The 18,269-nt window shown below is 40.5% G+C and overlaps 1 protein-coding gene across 1 annotated transcript in view; it reads left to right on the top strand.

Moving 5' to 3' along the window:
• LOC137339218 (cadherin-6-like) overlaps positions 1-17,052 on the top strand; it is a 204,682-nt gene extending 187,630 nt beyond the window's left edge. The window contains exon 12 of the mRNA XM_068001880.1: positions 11,050-17,052. Coding sequence (XP_067857981.1) covers positions 11,050-11,540 — 491 coding nt within the window. The 3' untranslated portion in view covers positions 11,541-17,052. The remainder of the gene's footprint in view (positions 1-11,049) is intronic.
• Positions 17,053-18,269: the final 1,217 nt, after the last annotated feature.

Here is an 18,269-nt window from a genome sequence, read left to right as displayed (position 1 = left end):
TGGTGGACTCAAAGGATGATGCGAAAGCCTTTTGCTCTTGCATTAATTTCCATTTGAAGGCTGGTCCAGTAGCATACTAATCCCCTGCCCATACAATTAGCAAGGAACGTAGATTCGCATCATGACCAGATCTTCTTTCTTGCCTGCCAACTCCATTTGCTCCTCTTCATTTGTGCCTCTTCCTCAAATTCATTCTTTCGATCCCAGTATATGTGCTGGTGCTTGGGGCAGCTGGAGAGCTTGGCATAATGTGTTGTGAAGTACCTGGTAGGTGGTCTCACACCCTCTGGGCCTCATCCTGAAATCCATTCTTAAAAGTTGACATGGTCAACTTTTTTCACAGTGTCCTGGCCAACGTTTGTCCCTCAGCCAACATCCAAAGAACAGATGATCTAGTCATTTATTTCATTGCTGTCTGTGGGAGCTTATTGTGTGCAAATTGGCTGCCACGTTTCCTACATTACAACAGTGACTATACTTCAAAAGTACTTCATTGGTTGTAAAGTGCTTTGGGACGACCTGAGGTTGTGAGAGGTGCTATATAAATGCAAGTCTGTCTTTCTTTCTTTCTGCTTCAATCACTAACTCCGGAGGTGTATTCCACTGTCTCACATCCCTCTGACTAAAAAAAGTTACTCCTATTCTCCGTCTTAAATCTCTTACATAGATCCAGTAACACTTCTCCCCCTGTAAGCATATGAACATATTACTTAAGGAAGGAGTCCTGCACACATTTTAGGAATTCCATTCCCTTTTCTCTGTTTAATTCCTCCCAGCCCCAATCAAGGAGTGGGTAATTTAAAATCTCCGAGAACAATAATTTTGTTATTTCTACTCATCTACTTCAACTGACTAGAGATTTCCTCTTCCATTTCCCTCCCACATTAAGGGGCACTGTAGTACACCAAACCCTGCTAATATTACAATCTATTTTTTGTCTTTGATCTCTAACACTATCTGAAACTTTTTTTTGTGTACATTAGTCCTCTTTACAAATATTGTCACCCCTCCTCCTTTCTTAACTATTCCAACCTTCCTAAAACTATTATAACCTGATGTGTTTATTTTCCACTCCTGCCCAGTTGGCAGCCATATTTCTCTTAGTGTTATTAAATCTATTTCTTTCTGTGACATAGTTGCTTCTAATTCCCCCATTTGATTTCCCACACTCTGAGCATTGCGATACATGCTCTTGATCTTTTATTGTTTGTATTAATGCTACTTCATTTTCCTTAATTATTTTTGTCCTAGCTCATACTTTGTTCTTTTATCACAGTCTTTCTCTGCTTAAAATCAGGCAATTTAATTTTCCCCCTACTCTCTTTATTCCTCCTACATGCTCTTCTTGTTGGAGAGGCCAAGTTGTTCTGCACATTCCTGCTGTAGCCAGTCACTCCTCACTTCCCCTGACCTGTGGATAGTCACCATTCCTTCCTTTATCACTGCCAGCTCCCTATCTCTCAGCAGAATGACTACCCTTTGAAACTCTTGCTCCACAAATCTCTCTCCCTCCCTGATGTGTCAGATTGTCTCCAACTTCGCCTCAAGTTGAGATCTTGAGCTCAACTAATCTCAGTTGGACAGTTCTCACAGATGTGTTTGTCTGAGTTTGTGCACAATTCAAAACTCCCACGTCCTGCAGGAACCAGACATCATTATGCCTTCCTGTGCTGCCAGATTCACTATAAATGGCAGTTGTTACAGTTGAGTTTATATTCTCATCGACTTAAATTTCAATTAAACTATTCTGCTCCTCCTTCCCCATCTGCACCAAATTCCTACTGTAGCCAAATTCCCATATTAGCAGTACTGTTTTCACCTTTTGTTCCCACCTCACTAGGTCACCAGCTCATTCTGTGATGTGTTCTCTGTTCAAACTGCTATGTTCTCACTACTACCACTCTTTTTATATTCCTATCAAGTTAGATCACAAACCAGTTTCAGCTACTAAGTCAGCCCAACTACATAGTAGATTAATTAACACTAATGCCTCCAAGCTCTCCCTCACCAATGCCATCTACAGATTCATAGCCAAAGAGAACAAGGGCTACATCCTCAAAGTCAGACAGCTGCTTCAGAAGTGCTGGCCCACTGCCTATCCTGGTTCTCTCCCGATGGGCATGAACACCCTTGGCCTGCAAGCAGAGCACATTTATATAGATATTAGCAAGCTCCTTAGCACCCTGGTGTCCAGACTATCTCCTTCCTTGTGCCAGGCCTTCTCACGTTAACTTTAATGGTGCTTTTCCTGCCGATACTCTTTTGCTGGTGACCTATGAAGTATTATTTGCATGGTATTATTGCACCCCACTGCAAATGTGTCATGCAGCTCCTGTTAATGAAGGCCTGTTGCCAAAAATGGTCAATGCTCTGTACATGCTTTGCAACTTATCTGTCTGAGGGCACAGCTGATGAATAGTTAAGTAGGCCCATGCCTTGTACGAAGGAAGAGTGTGTGTATACAGAGCTGCCTACTTACTTTGGCACTTCATCTGATGCCATTGAACCATTTCCTCACTTGCTCCCATGTATCCCAGACCTGGGATATTGTATTCACTTGCTCAGCAAGTTCCATACATGGAGTTTATGGATGCCGTTTGGCACCAAAATAGGACCATCCTCCTTCGATGCAGCAACTCCACCGAGATGAAGGTTTTCACATCCCCCTCATTACACACGTAAGGCTTCCAAATCAGTTGCTTCCTTCATCTGAATAATTGCAGGCAACTCCCCTTTAAGGGCAAACAGCAACCCTTTAAAGGCTGCTGGATTGCCCAATTTTGCAACTTGCAGCCAACCAGATTCCATGTCTAACTTACTGCACGCATTTTTCATGTGCAAGGAGTGAAAGAGGGGGCTTGCCTTGAACAATTTGAGGCCAGCACACTCCGCTGTCCGTGAAGGGTATGAGCAAGCACAGCCCCAAATTTGCTGAACTCTGAAAATTAGGGTTATTGTGTCAACATTAGCATCTTCTGGTTGAAGCAAATGCAGAATATTGCTACCAATCAGTGGGATGTGTGAGCTATCATCTGCCATTATGCCTTTGTTCTGATTTATGATTTCTGTCTCCAGGGGTACTATAGGCTGGGAATAAATACCCCACCAGCTGGAAATTGCTTCAGTTCATGTAACTTCACCATTTAGCTCCATAACATAGTGGAGACCCAGAATTCCATGAAGCCTGAAGCACCCATGATAATGTTTTAAGAATTCTGAAACTTTAAGAATTAAGAAACTTGAAATTCAACCCAAAAGTCAGTTTCCACAGGCAAGCATGATCTTCCTATGAACCGAAACCTGACCTAATGTGTAAAAATATTTGAGATAGTGTTCCCATAGGGCAAATCATGAACCTTTGGGGTTGATGTTATATATCCTATCTGATGCTATGGGTTCTAGATCCTTCCAAACTAACCACATTGCTTGGGCTAAAAACTGTGATTCAGATTTATTAATGTCTGTGGCAACTGATCTTTGCATTGAGCATGAGTAAACAGTAACAGGAAGAAGCCTAAATTTTAACAAAATAACAATGGTTTCTTTAAGAACTCAAAATGGGAGCAAATAAAAAGACAGCTCGGGGCTTTAAAACACACCTCAATGATAAATCCTTCCAAATGGGGCTACCAATAAACCACTCCAGTTATTTCTAAAAATGAACAGATTTTAATGTTAACCATATAAAGTATATTGCAGTTATCAATTTGAGGATCAGTTGGACACTTAGGTTTATGATATGGTTGTGCCAGTCCCTGGATTTTCCCATGCCACATAGGAGTAGAATTTCTGCGGGGCTTCTCCCAATCTCTCACTAACATCGGCGGAGACCCGAGAGAAATGACGTAAATGGCCATTTATGATGTTTCTCTATGGTTTCCGGCAATCTTCCATCGAAGTTACAGCGGGAGATAAGAACATAAGAAATAGGAGCAGGAGTCGGCCATACGGCCCCTCAAGCCTGCTCCGCCATTCAACAAGATCATGGCTGGTCTTCTACCTCAACTCCACTTTCCCATCCGATCCCCATATCCCTTGATTCCCCTAGAGTCCAAAAAATCTATTGCACTCAACCTTGAATATACTCAGTGACTCAGCATCCACAGCCCTCTGAGGTAGAGAATTCCAAAGATTCACAACCCATCAAGTGAAGAAATTCCCCCTCATCTCAGTCCTAAATGGCCAACCCCTTATCCTGAGACTATGACCCCTAGTTCTAGACTCTCCAGCCAGGGGAAAGAGCCTGTCAGCATCTACCCTATCAAACCGTCTCAGAATCCTGTATGTTTCAATGAGATCACCTCTCATTCTTCTAAACTCCAGACAGTATAGGCCCATCAGGAGAATCCCTGCGGAAATTCTACCCTGTAATGTTTAACTCAACTTGAACTGGGAGGTTGATGCATTGTCTTCAGTTTAACTGTGCAATTAATGATTCACTCATTACCTGGTTCACCTATTCACGGGATAAATCTGCTGAACCATCTGGGAGCCATTTATTGCTAATTACTATTTGTTCAGCATCTGTACTGTACTTTTGCACTCACAACTGATCTGATCAGAGACTTTGCTTGTTATATGTATGGCCTCACACAACATTAGAGGCACTTTTGCAAGGGTCTTAGGCAAATACTGAGGCTATTAGATGAGATTACAGATAAATGAGAGTTTGAAAATACAGCTGCTATAACAAAATGTTCATTAAACCAGATGAAATGGGGCACTTGTCGCTGAACTGTAGATGTCACAGGCTAATTAAAGATGTTGATATGCAAATCCTGAGATAATTATGTTATGTTTTGCCAAATGCGAGGTGCAGTAATTTCATGAAGTAAGTAAGTTAAAATAGCTGCAACAAAGACCTTTTTGTTTGGAGAATGAATGTTAATTTGGCTGAAATGAAAACACAGGGTTTCTGAACTGTATTGATGTACAGAGAATTGTTGCTGCATTCAATAAAAAACCACAGGTAACCCCTGCTGAAAGCTAAGCACAGTGCTGAATAATACCCAAACTCATACATGTTGACAACTTGCTGTGTTCTTCCCTGTAAACAAAGCCAGCCACTGTATTTCTCTCAAGAATACTTCATCTAAAGGGCAATGATACGAAAGTATATTGTATGGAGAGGAATTTCTTCTTTTTATTTCTTAAAAAAATAGTTTGTTAAATCTTTTACCTGGCATGAGAAAATCACAATTCAGAGTCCACATTTTAAAATTGGAGGTATGCAGGTCAAATGAGTCAGTTTGAGTTTGCAGAGCAAATTGAAAAGACGGAAGGAGTAAACCATGATGGAGAGACCGAGACAGAGACAGAAAAAGTAAGCAACAGTGGAGGGGTGGGGGTGGGGGGTGCGGAACAGGCAGAGAAAATGTTAGAGAGAATTGAAGAGTGGGGGGAGAAAGTAAATTAAGTTCTAAATGTTATATGGGTGTTTGATTAATAAATTACACAGGGCACCAGAACACAATCACGTACCTGTTACACTGGAAGGTTGCCTAGAACAGCAAGAATGCCGATTTTACTTGGTGCGGGTAATTAAGCGATAGTGTAAAATGGTCGATGTTGAATTTGCCACCCATTATATGCCCCGCCCGATTTTCCTTCCATTGACTTCAATTCAATATTGTCCATTTTACACCATTAACCAAAGTTAAAATTACTCCCGGCGTTTCCGATGCAAATTGCTGCCGCCAGCAAACCTAAACAATGCATGGAATTTGCGTTTGCTGTTGGGTTGCTATTTTGGGTTCTGGCAGCCTTCAGCATTTTTGGCCCTTACTGACTTCCCCTGGCATCTGGGAATCTGACAATTGTCCATACATGATAAAGTTACTCTTATGTTACATCAGCCATGATCTTATTGAATGGCGGAGCAGGCTCGAGGGGCCGATTGGCCTACTCCTGCTCCTATTTCTTATGTTCTTATAAGTTAAAATCGTATTCATGTAAAGCCTTTGTTTTTTCTATAATTAGTACAAGTCGATTATACTGATGAGTTCAGAGGTCCATCTATTGTTTAGGCCCCAGAAAAAATTCCATGCCTCATTTGCATATCCTCAGCAACTAGTTAGAAACTGATTTAGTGCTTTAAGTACAACTTTTGTCCTCTTGTAATTTTTGCTGCACAATTGATCTGTTACCTGATGTGCTGGCTCAGAGTTTCCCCCCTTGACCCAGCACAGATGCAAATTAGGGTAATTTTAGATGATTATTTGCCTTTAAAATTTGTGCTGGTTTAATTTACCACACATTCCCTAGCTGAAGGCATGAGTGCTAAAAGCAGTATATGGTCACCTCCAATTGTGCTGAGGAACCCTAAGGTTCCCCCGTCCTAGCCCTGAACTCGTATCTTTCTCTTGTTTCTCTCCTATTTCCCCTCATGCCCTCTCTGAGCTCATCTTGACCATGAGACCCACCTCTTGCTCTCTCAACCCTATTCCCACCAAACTGCTGACCACCCAACTTCCCTACCTGGCCCCCATGTTAGCTGATATTGTTAATGGTTCCCTCTCCTCAGGTATTGTTCCCCCTCATCTTCAAATCTGCCGTCATCACTCCCCTTCTCAAAAAATCCACCCTTGACCCCTCTGTCTTTGCAAACTATCTCCAACCTCCCTTTCCTCTCCAAAATCCTTGAATGTGTTGTTGCCTCTGAAATCCGTGCCCATCTTTCCCACAACTCCATGTTTGAACCCCTCCAATCAGGTTTCCACTCCTGCCACAGCACTGAAACGACCCTTATTAAAGTCACAAATGACATCCTTTGTGACTGTGACTGTGGCAAACTATCCATCCTCATCCTTCTCGACCTGTCTGCAGCCTTTGACACGGTTAACCACATCATCCTCCTCCAACACCTCTCCTCCGTCGTCCAGCTGAGTGGGACTGCGCTCGCCTGGTTCCATTCTTATCTATCCAGTCGTAACCAGCGAATGACCTGCAATGGCTTCTCTTCCTGCTCCGCACCGTTACCTCTGGAGTCCAAGGATCTATCCTTGGCCCACTTCTATTTCTCATCTACATGCTGCCCCTCGGCGACGTCATCCGAAAACACATCAGGACCCACATGTATGCTGGCAACACCCAGCTCTACTTCACCAACACATCTCTCGCCCCCTCCACTCTCTCTGATTTGTCACACTACTTGTCCTACATCCAGTTCCTCCAACTAAGTATTGGTAGACCAAAACCATTGCCTTCGGTTCCCGCCACAATCTCCGTTCTCTAGCCACCAACTCCATCCCTCTCCTCGGTTACTGTCCAAGGCTGAACCAGACCGTCCACAACCTTGGCATCCTATTTGACCCTGAGATGAGCTTCTGACCACATATCCAAAGACCACCTACTTCTACCTCCATGATATCGCCTGTCTCTGCCCCTGCCTCAGGTCAACTGCTGCTGAAACCCTCACCCATGCCTTTGTTAACTCTAGACTTGACAATTCCAATGCTTTCCTGGCTGGCGTCCCATCAACCACTCTCCATAAACTTGAGCTCATCCAAACCTCTGCTGCCCGTATCCTAACTTGCAACAAGTCCCGTTCACCCATCACCCCTGTGCTCACTGGCCTACATCGGCTCCCGATCCGGGAACGCCTGAATTTTAAAATTCTCATCCTTGTTTTCAAATCCCTCCGTGGCCTTGACCCTCCATAGCTCTAACCTCCACCAGCCCTAAAACCCTTTGAGATCTCCGCGTACCTCCAATTCTGACCTCTTGCCCATCCCCGATTTTAATTGCTCCACCATTGGTGGCAGTGCCTTCAGCTGCCTAGGCCCTAAGCTCTGGAATTCCCTCCCTAAACCTTTCCATCTCGCTACCTCTCTCTCCTCCTTTTGAGATGCTCCTTTAAACCTACCTCTTTGACCAAGCTTTTGGTCACCAGTCCTAATATCTCCTTATGTGGTTCAGTGTCAAATTTTGTTTGATAACACTCCTGTGAAGCGCCTTGGGATGTTTTACTACATTAAAGGCCTTATATAAATGCAAATTGTTGTTCTTGTTGAGATGAGTGCTGAGGTGCTTGTGGTAAATTAAACCAAAATGAATCCTAAATGCAAATTACTTATACATTCTTGTAAAATAGCCCTTTTCATATCTCTGGAGGGAGAAATCAGTTGTGGAGCAGATCACCAGAGCTACTGATCAGCCACTTATAGTGCTCAAATTGGACCCTGTACAAATCAATGTCTGATGTATACAAGGGTATCACAGAGTGATGTCAGGTCATATACAATGACTGCATCAAGTATAGAACAGTACAATTCATTAAATAAGCTATAAATTATATTTCCACCACTCATTTTTCTGCTGAAAAGTATTAAATTGCTATAATATTTATAAATATAATTTTACATTTCTGCAGGCACATTAATGATGCTGAAAAATCCAACTTTTACCTAATAAGACAAAAGCTCCTAGCTTTTAAATTATACTGGCATGATCATGTGAATAAAATTGGCAGTAGTAAAGTGAAAGGAGCCTGGGATAAGAGTTACTGAGTATTCACCACAGCTCCAAGAATATTTTTTAAATTGTCTTAAGTTATAATTTGAAAGGTGTGGGAGAAATTATTTTGAGTTTTTATGCTTTCCCTCTCATTCATGAAGGATAATTTTCCGACTTTACATTCCCCATGAGGAACCTTTCCCACCATGAGCGCAGTGCCGAGGCACGTGCCAAGGTTTTGAGCCTATGCTCTCAGTAGGCGAAGGGCCTCAGTGGGAGCTCGATGTCAAAAAATTACACCCTTGATAGAATCATAGAAATTTATGGCACAGAAGGAGGCCATTTGGCCCATCATGTCTGCGCCAACTGAAAAAGAGCTATCCAGCCTTATCCCACTTTCCAGCTCTTCATCTGTAGCCCTGTAGGTTACGATAGTTCAAGGCATATCCAAGTACTTTTTAAATGCAGTGAGGGTTTCTGCCTCTGCCATCCTTTCAGGCAGTGAGTTCCAGACCCCCACCACCCCCAGGTGAAAAAATTTGTCCTCAGCTCCCAAATCCTTCAAACAATTACTTTAAATTTACGCCCCCTGGTTGGTTATTGACCTCTCTACTAAAGGAAACAGGTCCTTCCTATCCACTCTATCTAGGCCCCTCAAATTTCATACGCCTTAATTAAATCATCCCTCAGCCTCCTTTGTTCCAAAGAAAACAACCCCAGCCTATCCAATCTTTTCTCCTAGCTAAAATTCTCCAGCCCTGGCAACATCCTCGTAGATCTCCTCTGTACCCTCTTAGTGCAATCACATTGTTCTTGTAATGTGGTGACCAGAACTTTACACAGTACTCAAGCTGTGGCCTAACTAGTGTTTTATACAGTTCAAGCATAACCTCCCTGCTCTTATATTCTGTGCCTCAGCTAATAAAGGAAAGTATCCCGTATGCCTTCTTAACCACCTTATCTATCTGTCCTGCTACCTTCAGGGATCTGTGGACATGCACTCCAAGGTCCCTCACTTCCTCTACACCTTTCAGTATCCTCCCATTTATTGTGTATTCCCATGTCTTGTTTGCCCTCCCCAAATACAATACCTCACACTTCTCCGGATTGAATTCCATTTGCCACTTTTCTGCCCACCTGACCAGTCCATTGATATCTTCCTGCAGTCTACAGCTTTCTTCCTCACTATCCACCACATGGCCAATATTTGTATCATCTGCAAACTTCTTAATTACGCCCCCTACATTTAAATCTAAATCATTGATATATATCACAAAAAACAAGGGACCTAGTACTGAGCCCTGCGGAACCCCACTGGAAACAGCCTTCCAGTTGACCATTACCCTGTCCATTCCATCTAGGCCCCTAATTGATGTAATTGATGTTTACTTTCTTCTCTATTAGGTTTCCTCCTGCAGCCACCTTGAAAAAAAGACTGGCATTTATATAGTGTCTTATTATTTCTCTCAAATGCCTGAAAGCACTTCACATAAAATGAATTGAAGTACAGTGACTGTTATTATGTAGGTAAATGAGAGAGATATTTTGCAAGATCCTGTAAACAATAATGAGATCAATGACCAGTTAATGGCCTGGAATTTCCTCAGAGCTGCTTCGGCTCCGTGAACGGGGTTTCCGCTGCACTTCCAGCATAGTTACTGCAGTGGAGCAGCAGCAAGAGCAGGATACAGAAGGTATCACAATCGTGTGGGACATGCTGGATGGACCAGAGGGTCTTTTCCTGTCCGTCATTGTTCATATGTTCGTAAATTCGGGGCCTATCTTTTTTGATGGTATTGTTTGAAGGACGGATGTCAGGCACTGGGAGAAGTCCTTGCTCTTAAATAGTGCCGTGGCATCTTCAACATGCAACCCAAATCAGGCAATCAGCACCTCGGTTTAATGTCTCATCCAAAGAACAGCATCTTCAACATCACAGTACTCCTTGAGCACTACATTGTCTAGTTACCAGCTTAAATTACATGGTCAGATCCTGGAAGGGGAGGGGGCATGAATCAAAACTTTCTATCTCATAGATGTGAATCTACGATAAGTCAAGCTGACATTCCTCTAGTCACTATGCAGCAGTCTCCTGACTGAGACAGGTGTCCTATTCCCAATCCTTTGAAAATGCCTATCTGTCATTAGGAACTGTACAAGAAAAGTATCAATTGAATTGTCCTCTGATTTTCTCGGCCTGTGAAATGCCCAAACTCTATTCCATTTCTTCTTAGGTACCGGAGATGAGGAATTGAATACCTGGAACCATAGTGGCGATTCCATATCCTATCACTGAGCAACATAGCAAGTTAACATACCAATGTGATACATCAACTAAAAGAGGAGGTTGCAATAAGTTCCAATTCCAAAGCTGATGTACACGATCTTGGATCAGTTCATTTTTAAATGGCATTAAGTCACTAAATACGAGTCAGATCACTTGTAAAAAGTAAAGAATGCAAACACTTGTCCTATTACTGTAAACAGAAAAGGAGGATTTACTTTAGGAAAAAAACAAAGCCCTCTCCTTTTCCCTCCAGTTTTGGGTTGTAAATTGTAACAAATTAACTAAATCTATATTCTTATTATTTTCAGTTATTGTAGTACTCTTTGCTGCCATGAGAAAACAGAGAAAGAAGGAGCCTCTTATCATTTCCAAAGAGGATATCCGAGACAACATTGTCAGCTACAATGATGAAGGAGGTGGCGAGGAGGACACCCAGGCCTTCGATATTAGCACACTGAGGAATCCTGAAGTAATAGAAGACACCCAGTTACGCAGGGATATAAAACCAGAGAATTTCCTTCTACCTCGGCGGACCCCACCAGTACCAGATAACACCGACGTCAGAGATTTCATTAATCAGAGGTTAAAGGAGAATGATGCAGATCCCAGTGCACCTCCTTATGATTCTCTAGCAACTTACGCCTATGAAGGAAATGGGTCCATAGCTGAGTCACTCAGCTCCTTAGAGTCAGTTACCACAGAGACAGACCAGGATTACGATTACCTGAGTGACTGGGGACCTCGGTTCAAAAAATTGGCAGACATGTATGGAGGAGAAGACAGTGACAGGGACTCTTAGCAAGGAAAATCATCCCTTTAAATTCAGCTATCAAAAGAACAGTGTTGCTGTGTAAACACGAGGACCATTACTTTTTAAAAATCTATCCCACTAAACAAACATTTATTGTGAACTGTTGGACTTTATTCCATATATTCATGGTCTCAGAATGGTTCCAGTGTGAAAAGTGTGTAAATTATGCTTCATTTAATGAGCGTCTCCAAGAACCCAACCCAGTGTTACGGGAATTTATACAGTAATTATACCTACATTATCCACTGATGCTCTAATGGAGACACAAGTTTGTTGCTCATTCTGTTTCTCATATAAAAATACTTCACAGGTAATACTGTCTACACAGAAGAATAGAAAATGTACTAAAATAGGGATGTGCATAGAACAAGATCTTAAAAATGGCCTGATGCAAATTTTGATGGTTTGAAAGATCTAAGTTGGAACCAAGCATTCGACACAAATGCATAGTTCTTGCTTTCTGTTTTGAAAGCTCATTTATGCTACTCTCCCCGAATCCCAAGTTACATGGCAGCACAATAGAAACCGTTCGCTGTTGAAGAGGAAAAAATATTATATATTGCATATTTTTGCAGGAGTGGCATACATGTAACAAGTTATGGCCATTAACTTGAACGTGAAATACATTAAAGTGTGCATCAAATGAACGTGCACTTTTTAAAAAGATGAAAGGTTATGAGAGTCATGCACGTGCCATTGAACTAGAAGACTTGGTCTAGTCAGAAACTCGCTGGATTTATCCCAGGTTTACAGCCTTAGAACCTAAAGCCTGCTGGCCAGCACATCCCTATAGTAAAATTATTGAATTAGATGTTTGAGCTGAACACGTGGTTGAGTCAACTGTTTCTTTCACAATGTACTGTACTGTAATTTAGATTCAATATACACAGATGTATACATATTGTATGCAGAGTTGTATTATGTAGTGTAGATGTGAATCACTACAGGTGCATTTTAAAACAAAGTTAACCCGCTTGGTGTTGTTGACAATTTGATGCTGCAGCGGTTTTTAAGCTGCACACATTACCATAATGATACAAGCTTCCTTTTTACTTTCCTGTCTGAAACATTCAACACCTGCTGTAAAACTTAAAATCACTTCAGAACTTCGAATTCCTGAGGAAGGGCCAATAATTCTTCACTTAAGTTGCGACTGAGCACAGTTACCTGCTCGTGATGCCCAGTGAACTGTTATACTGAATTGGCCCTTCAATTCAATATGACGCTTCACTCAGCACCATGAACAGTCAGAGTGCAATACATTCAGAGACAAATCATCCCACAAATACACACTTGACCTTCCCTACAACATATTCTGAGTAGGGGAGAAGGAATTTTACATGACTTTAGCATTACGAAGCATTGTAAAACAGAGATGTGTTAAAAGGGTTCAGTATATGTAATTACTTAAGAAACAAAGAAGACCAAAAATAAAATTTTTAAAAGTACCATCTCAGATCTAACTTGCAACATCTGTGTGCTGCAGGCAGGTGGTTTTCTTTATTTAAGTAGGTGTTTATGTAAATCACATCATTGTACATGGTACACTGTGAGCCTATAGGAGGAGAGGCCTGAGTGATCTTTTGTTGAAATTAAGACCTGTCTGTACCATCTTGAAGAGTTAGCTTTATAGTGGTAATTTTACAAATTTAAATTTTGATGGACAAAATGTTGTAGGTAGATGGAGCTTAAATTCCCAACAGGCAAAGCTCCACGTCCGGAGTGCAAATTCATTAAATTATCTCTTATAGCTTTTAATTAGTCTGACTTCTCTATTGGGGGAAGGGTTATATAGCAACCAGACCTGCATCTCCAGTCAGACCTGTATCCCATCACCTCTAGGTGGGAACTGAAATGTTGCCTTGTTTTAATTAAGGTCAGCAAGCTCTAGCATTCTTTGCCTGACTGGCCGTCTATTTTCTACACACTATTGAGGAATATATTACTGAGAACTAGTACTGGACATTTTACTTGCTGGTACAGATAACAAAATGATTCCATTATGTCCACTTGGAAATGTAAGTGATTATCTCATAGAATTTTTTAAAAATGATCTTAATTGATGCTTTTCATTCGAGTATAATGGAAGTGCAGGAGGTCAAACTTTTTCCATGGTTTCTGAATATAACCATGGAGATTAAACTTGATGACATTATCAATACTCAGAGTTAATGGTTGTGAAAACATTTGACATAGTTCAAATACTATTTTATTTTTGATCCGAAGATCCACTGTTCCTTTTCTTATTGTCCCCATTTGATGTTTTTCACAGCAACTAAAATTTCAGTGTACATACATCCTTAATGTATTGCACTTCTGTGAAAAGGTTCCAATAATTTAGCATTAACTGCCAACACTAATCTGTATAAACCTGTAAGTAAAGGTAGGGCTTCTCTTCTGCAATATCTCCGCCAGCTTCTTTGACTCAATCTTATATGAAACATTGAAGGCTTGGTAGAAAGAAAGATAAATGCAAAAAAAAACATATTTAGCTTGGATTCTTCTACGGTTCCCTTATCCTCTTCAAAGATGATCAGCATGAGGTAATCCTCCTTTAGGGCCAAGCAGGGAATTGGATAATAGGGACCTCTATGGTTTCTGGTATCAACACTGCTGCAAGGCAGTTTGTGACTTGTACCTGAGGAGAGATGTTGAACCTTTACCCCAGAGTAGACACTCAACTTCTACCTGACGAGAGATATTCAACCTGATGATTTTTTTAAAAAGAAAATGTTCTCCATTAACTTAACAATTTCTCACTTCCCTCCCTTATTCTGCATTCTTAGCTCCATCTACTCTCTTAGGCAAACAAGTTATAGAGTTTTCATTAAATCTTTTTTTACCCTGCATGTTGTCTGACAAAGAACTCACCACACTTGAGTTGGGAGAACTGAGTTCCTTTCAGCGTTTTTGATCTGAAAAGCAAAACAACTCTGCAGCTTTCAGGTAGTGTCAGTGTGAATACAGATGGAGGAATAAATATTCATTATATTTTTCTCTGCTTTTATTGTGTTTGATACTTGTGGCCTGTAGCAGCTCTTCATTACTCGATTGACCAGTTTGTCTACACCAAAGGTGCATTTTTTCTTCCTTCGGATTAATATCCTTGGTTTGAATTTTAACAAATCATTTGTGGCAAGTAAAAAATTAAATAAGGTGAGCTCAAAAACATTCTACTCAGCAAGTTGAAAATTTATAAAAAGTCGACTGACTTAAATCCATAACTGCAATGGTGTGAAACAAATAGCTTAATAACTATGCCACTAGACAATTGTGCTGAGTGAATGTTTTTGGATAGTTGCTTAGTAATTGTGTATCATGAGGTTGGACCCTGGGGCATATTAAATAGGATCTGTTAAATACTGTTGGAATTGAGGCTCCCTGAAGCTGGGCAATGTTCTAAAGCAATGGTGTGACACTTAACAGCATCACCTTATGTTAATAAGTACCTATCGTTTCTGAGAAAGCTCAGTACCGATGGATAAATGAATGTAATTGTGGAAAAAATCCCCAGCGCCTGGAATCCCATGTAATTAAAATGGACTATGACTTATTCAGTCACCATAAGACAGTGGCCCTGCTTAGTACCCACATGGAAGTTAATTAAAAAAAATAATAATTAGAGTACTAAGTCTGGCACTGATCAAGAGTATTATTGTTTATTCAGCATGAGAAGGGTTAGCAATGGTAGAAAGTGCCAATATTCAGCAGCAATTTTTATATTCCATGTCCTACCACACCATATCTTCCATTTCCTTGAATAGAATATTGGCTTCAGTGAAAAGACTTGCTTACAGCACCTTTCAGTAATAGTACAAAGATCAGGCACAGCAATATTTCTCCTTATCTGCTGCTCTCATGTGAAGCAGCCCAAAATGTTATGAAGTTACCAGGAGATAAGAGAGCTAGAATAACACTAAAGCTTTGTGCTTGCAGTAAATAGCCCATGTTTACACGACAAAGTAGGCAAATGCTGTTGATGAACAAACAGACAGTAACAAGACCTTGCCAATATTCCAGTACATGCACTGTTTACATTTTTTGCCAAAATATTCCATTAATATTTGAATTTACATTATGTTTTGATTACACTTCTTGCACATGTTGGAAAAAGCAACTGAACTAATTTAAAAAATGTATTCTGTATCCATTTGCTCGGTTTCAATCACGTATAGAAAGACACTTCAGTAAGGTTAGTGTTATTTTCAAATCCATAACTGTACTCATTGTCCAGTTAGGATTAGCCTAGACAATCTTAACACTAATTAATGTTTTGTGTAGTGAAATTAGGAGAGACTTGTTTGAGTAACTTGGGCACTTAATTTTTTTAATTTGTTCTATCGAAAACACAGCCTATTCCAGAAATAACAGTAAAAATTATAAGCAGTATTTTAAATCCTCTTCTGGCACTTGAACAAATAATCAATTTCTTTACTTGTCACTTAGCAGTAGGTTAAATCTTTTTGGATGGCTGGTTCATGGAAGGACTGCACTTATGGAACAGAAATCTTTACAGGTGAATGCTGGTGAAATGGTTTCATTCTTATAGGCTGCATCTGGGTTCGTATAGGTGATATAACATCTAGTTATTGCTTTCACTTGTGTAAAGATTTACCAGTACTCCATCTTCCTTGGTAACCTAAAGAGAAAAAATATCGGAAACCTATAAGAACTCCATATAGCTCCCCCAATGGCTTTGTGGCTAAGTGGACTGGCCAGTGTGATATTGAGTCATACAGACTAGGAAGATCCCATGTTCAATCATTGGCTTGTGCTGAATTAGATGCTCTTAGCTAAGGCAGCAGTGAGGATGATACAATTGGCCACAGCACCCCTGGGTTAGAGAAGATGAAAAATCAGCCAGGGTTCCCACTCCTGATTATTCTGCAGTGACTTCTGCTGAACAGGGTGTGTGTGTGTGTGTGGACATTCAGTGAAGACATGATTGAACTGAGCTGTGATGCTCCCCATGAGGGTGAAATACCAAAGGACTGCTGCCAACTGTGTAACTGTAACCAAGCACGAGTCAGTGACTTCAAGAGCAGAGGGGAGAAATATGGGGAGAAAAATCATATAGACTCCTTACATGCTACATTTACATCTTCCGTATGTTTGTTTTGTTGGATATCCTGATACGTGTTTTAAATTTAGGCCAAAAGCTCCAATTGTTATCATTAACCCAGTCAGATGTCTTTGATAGTATGACCTGAAATTTAAATAACTTTGTGGCTATTAACATTTATGTTAATGTGAAATATTTTAATGTGGCTGGGCCAATTTGTAAAACTCGAAATAGCTAATGCCAATGAGTGAATCTTTGCTTACGTTTCTGATTGATACTTGCTTTTTTCATTTCAAGATCTGCAAAGAATAGTCACTGTTAGCAGCATCTATAAGTTTGGCAACTGGAAGGAAATCTGAGTCATTTTTTTTGCGAAGTAACATTTTGTACCAAGATTATTTATATGATACTATTCAATAAAATGTTTTTATGTATGGATTCGGTTTCAGTTCCTTTTATTATTTTGGTGTGATTTTTTCATCCATTCTTCATTTTAAAAGACTAGCAAGTCTCCTGCATTGCTCGTGGTGAGTCAGATGATATTGTAAAAATCTGAGAGCTGCAGTGACAGATGGCGCCATTTAAAAAAAATATTATTGGTTCCTAGGAAACTTAAGCAAATTAGAAAAATGTGACAGATTTTATTGTGCAATAGGCATATTTAAAGCGTGAAGCGCAGTATACAATAGACTTTTAATAAGAGAGATAGATTAAGTGGAACAGTATTAGTTAAAAAGAATGCTGAAGTGGATGGTTTAGTGAATTAAAGCGCAGTCTGTTCATCTCTAGGACCTGACCAACCATAGGATGAAAAGTCTCTTTATGGTGGGTGTGAGAATCAGAAATGAAATGAGTCGGGCAGTCAACCCAATTTCAACAAGTGTATATTTTCATCGCTAACAATTTGGCACAAGTTGGGACTCACTCAAAGACAGTACCATGGGACTTAATTTCCTCTGATACTACACTGGTTAATATGTTCCAATAAAAAAAATTTCTGCACTATTTTAACAGGCATTATCTATTGTCATTCATACAAACGGATTAACGACTCTGGACTTCCCTCCCTTAACCTCTCCGCCTCTCTACCTCTCTTTCCTCCTTTAAGATGCTCCTTAAAACCTACCTCTTCATCAAGCTTTTGGTCACCTGTCCTAATATCTTCTTGTGTGGCTCGGTGTGAAATTTTGTTTGATAACACTCCTGTGAAGCGCCTTGGGATGTTTTACTACACTAAAGGTGCTATATAAATGCAAGTTGTTGTTGAGATTTCCTCTGTGCACTACGTCTAACAGAATTGTAAATGCCTTCTGTATGGATGGGTTATAATTTTGTTGCACTATAATACACAGGGGAAATCTCCTCCCATTGTTGGGATAGAATGGAGGGAGCTTCACTCTGTGTAAAATCTGTGCTATACCTGACCTTGGAGTGCTCAGTGCTGGCAATGGCTCCAAAACGTATACAACATTCCATTTCTCCACACTAACTTTGTATGGAGAACACAGAATTCACTCTATGGAAAAGAAAATGTTGAATATTTTCCCTTCATTTTATAATGTATGTTTAGTATATTCCACGCTGAAATAGATAGATTTTTGGACTCTAAGGGAATCGGGGATCGGGCAGGAAAGTGGAGTTGAGGTTGAAGATCA

This window comes from Heptranchias perlo, chromosome 2, assembly GCF_035084215.1.
Source record: "Heptranchias perlo isolate sHepPer1 chromosome 2, sHepPer1.hap1, whole genome shotgun sequence".
NCBI lineage: Eukaryota > Metazoa > Chordata > Chondrichthyes > Hexanchiformes > Hexanchidae > Heptranchias > Heptranchias perlo.
This window is presented reverse-complemented; position numbering and strand designations above follow the sequence as displayed.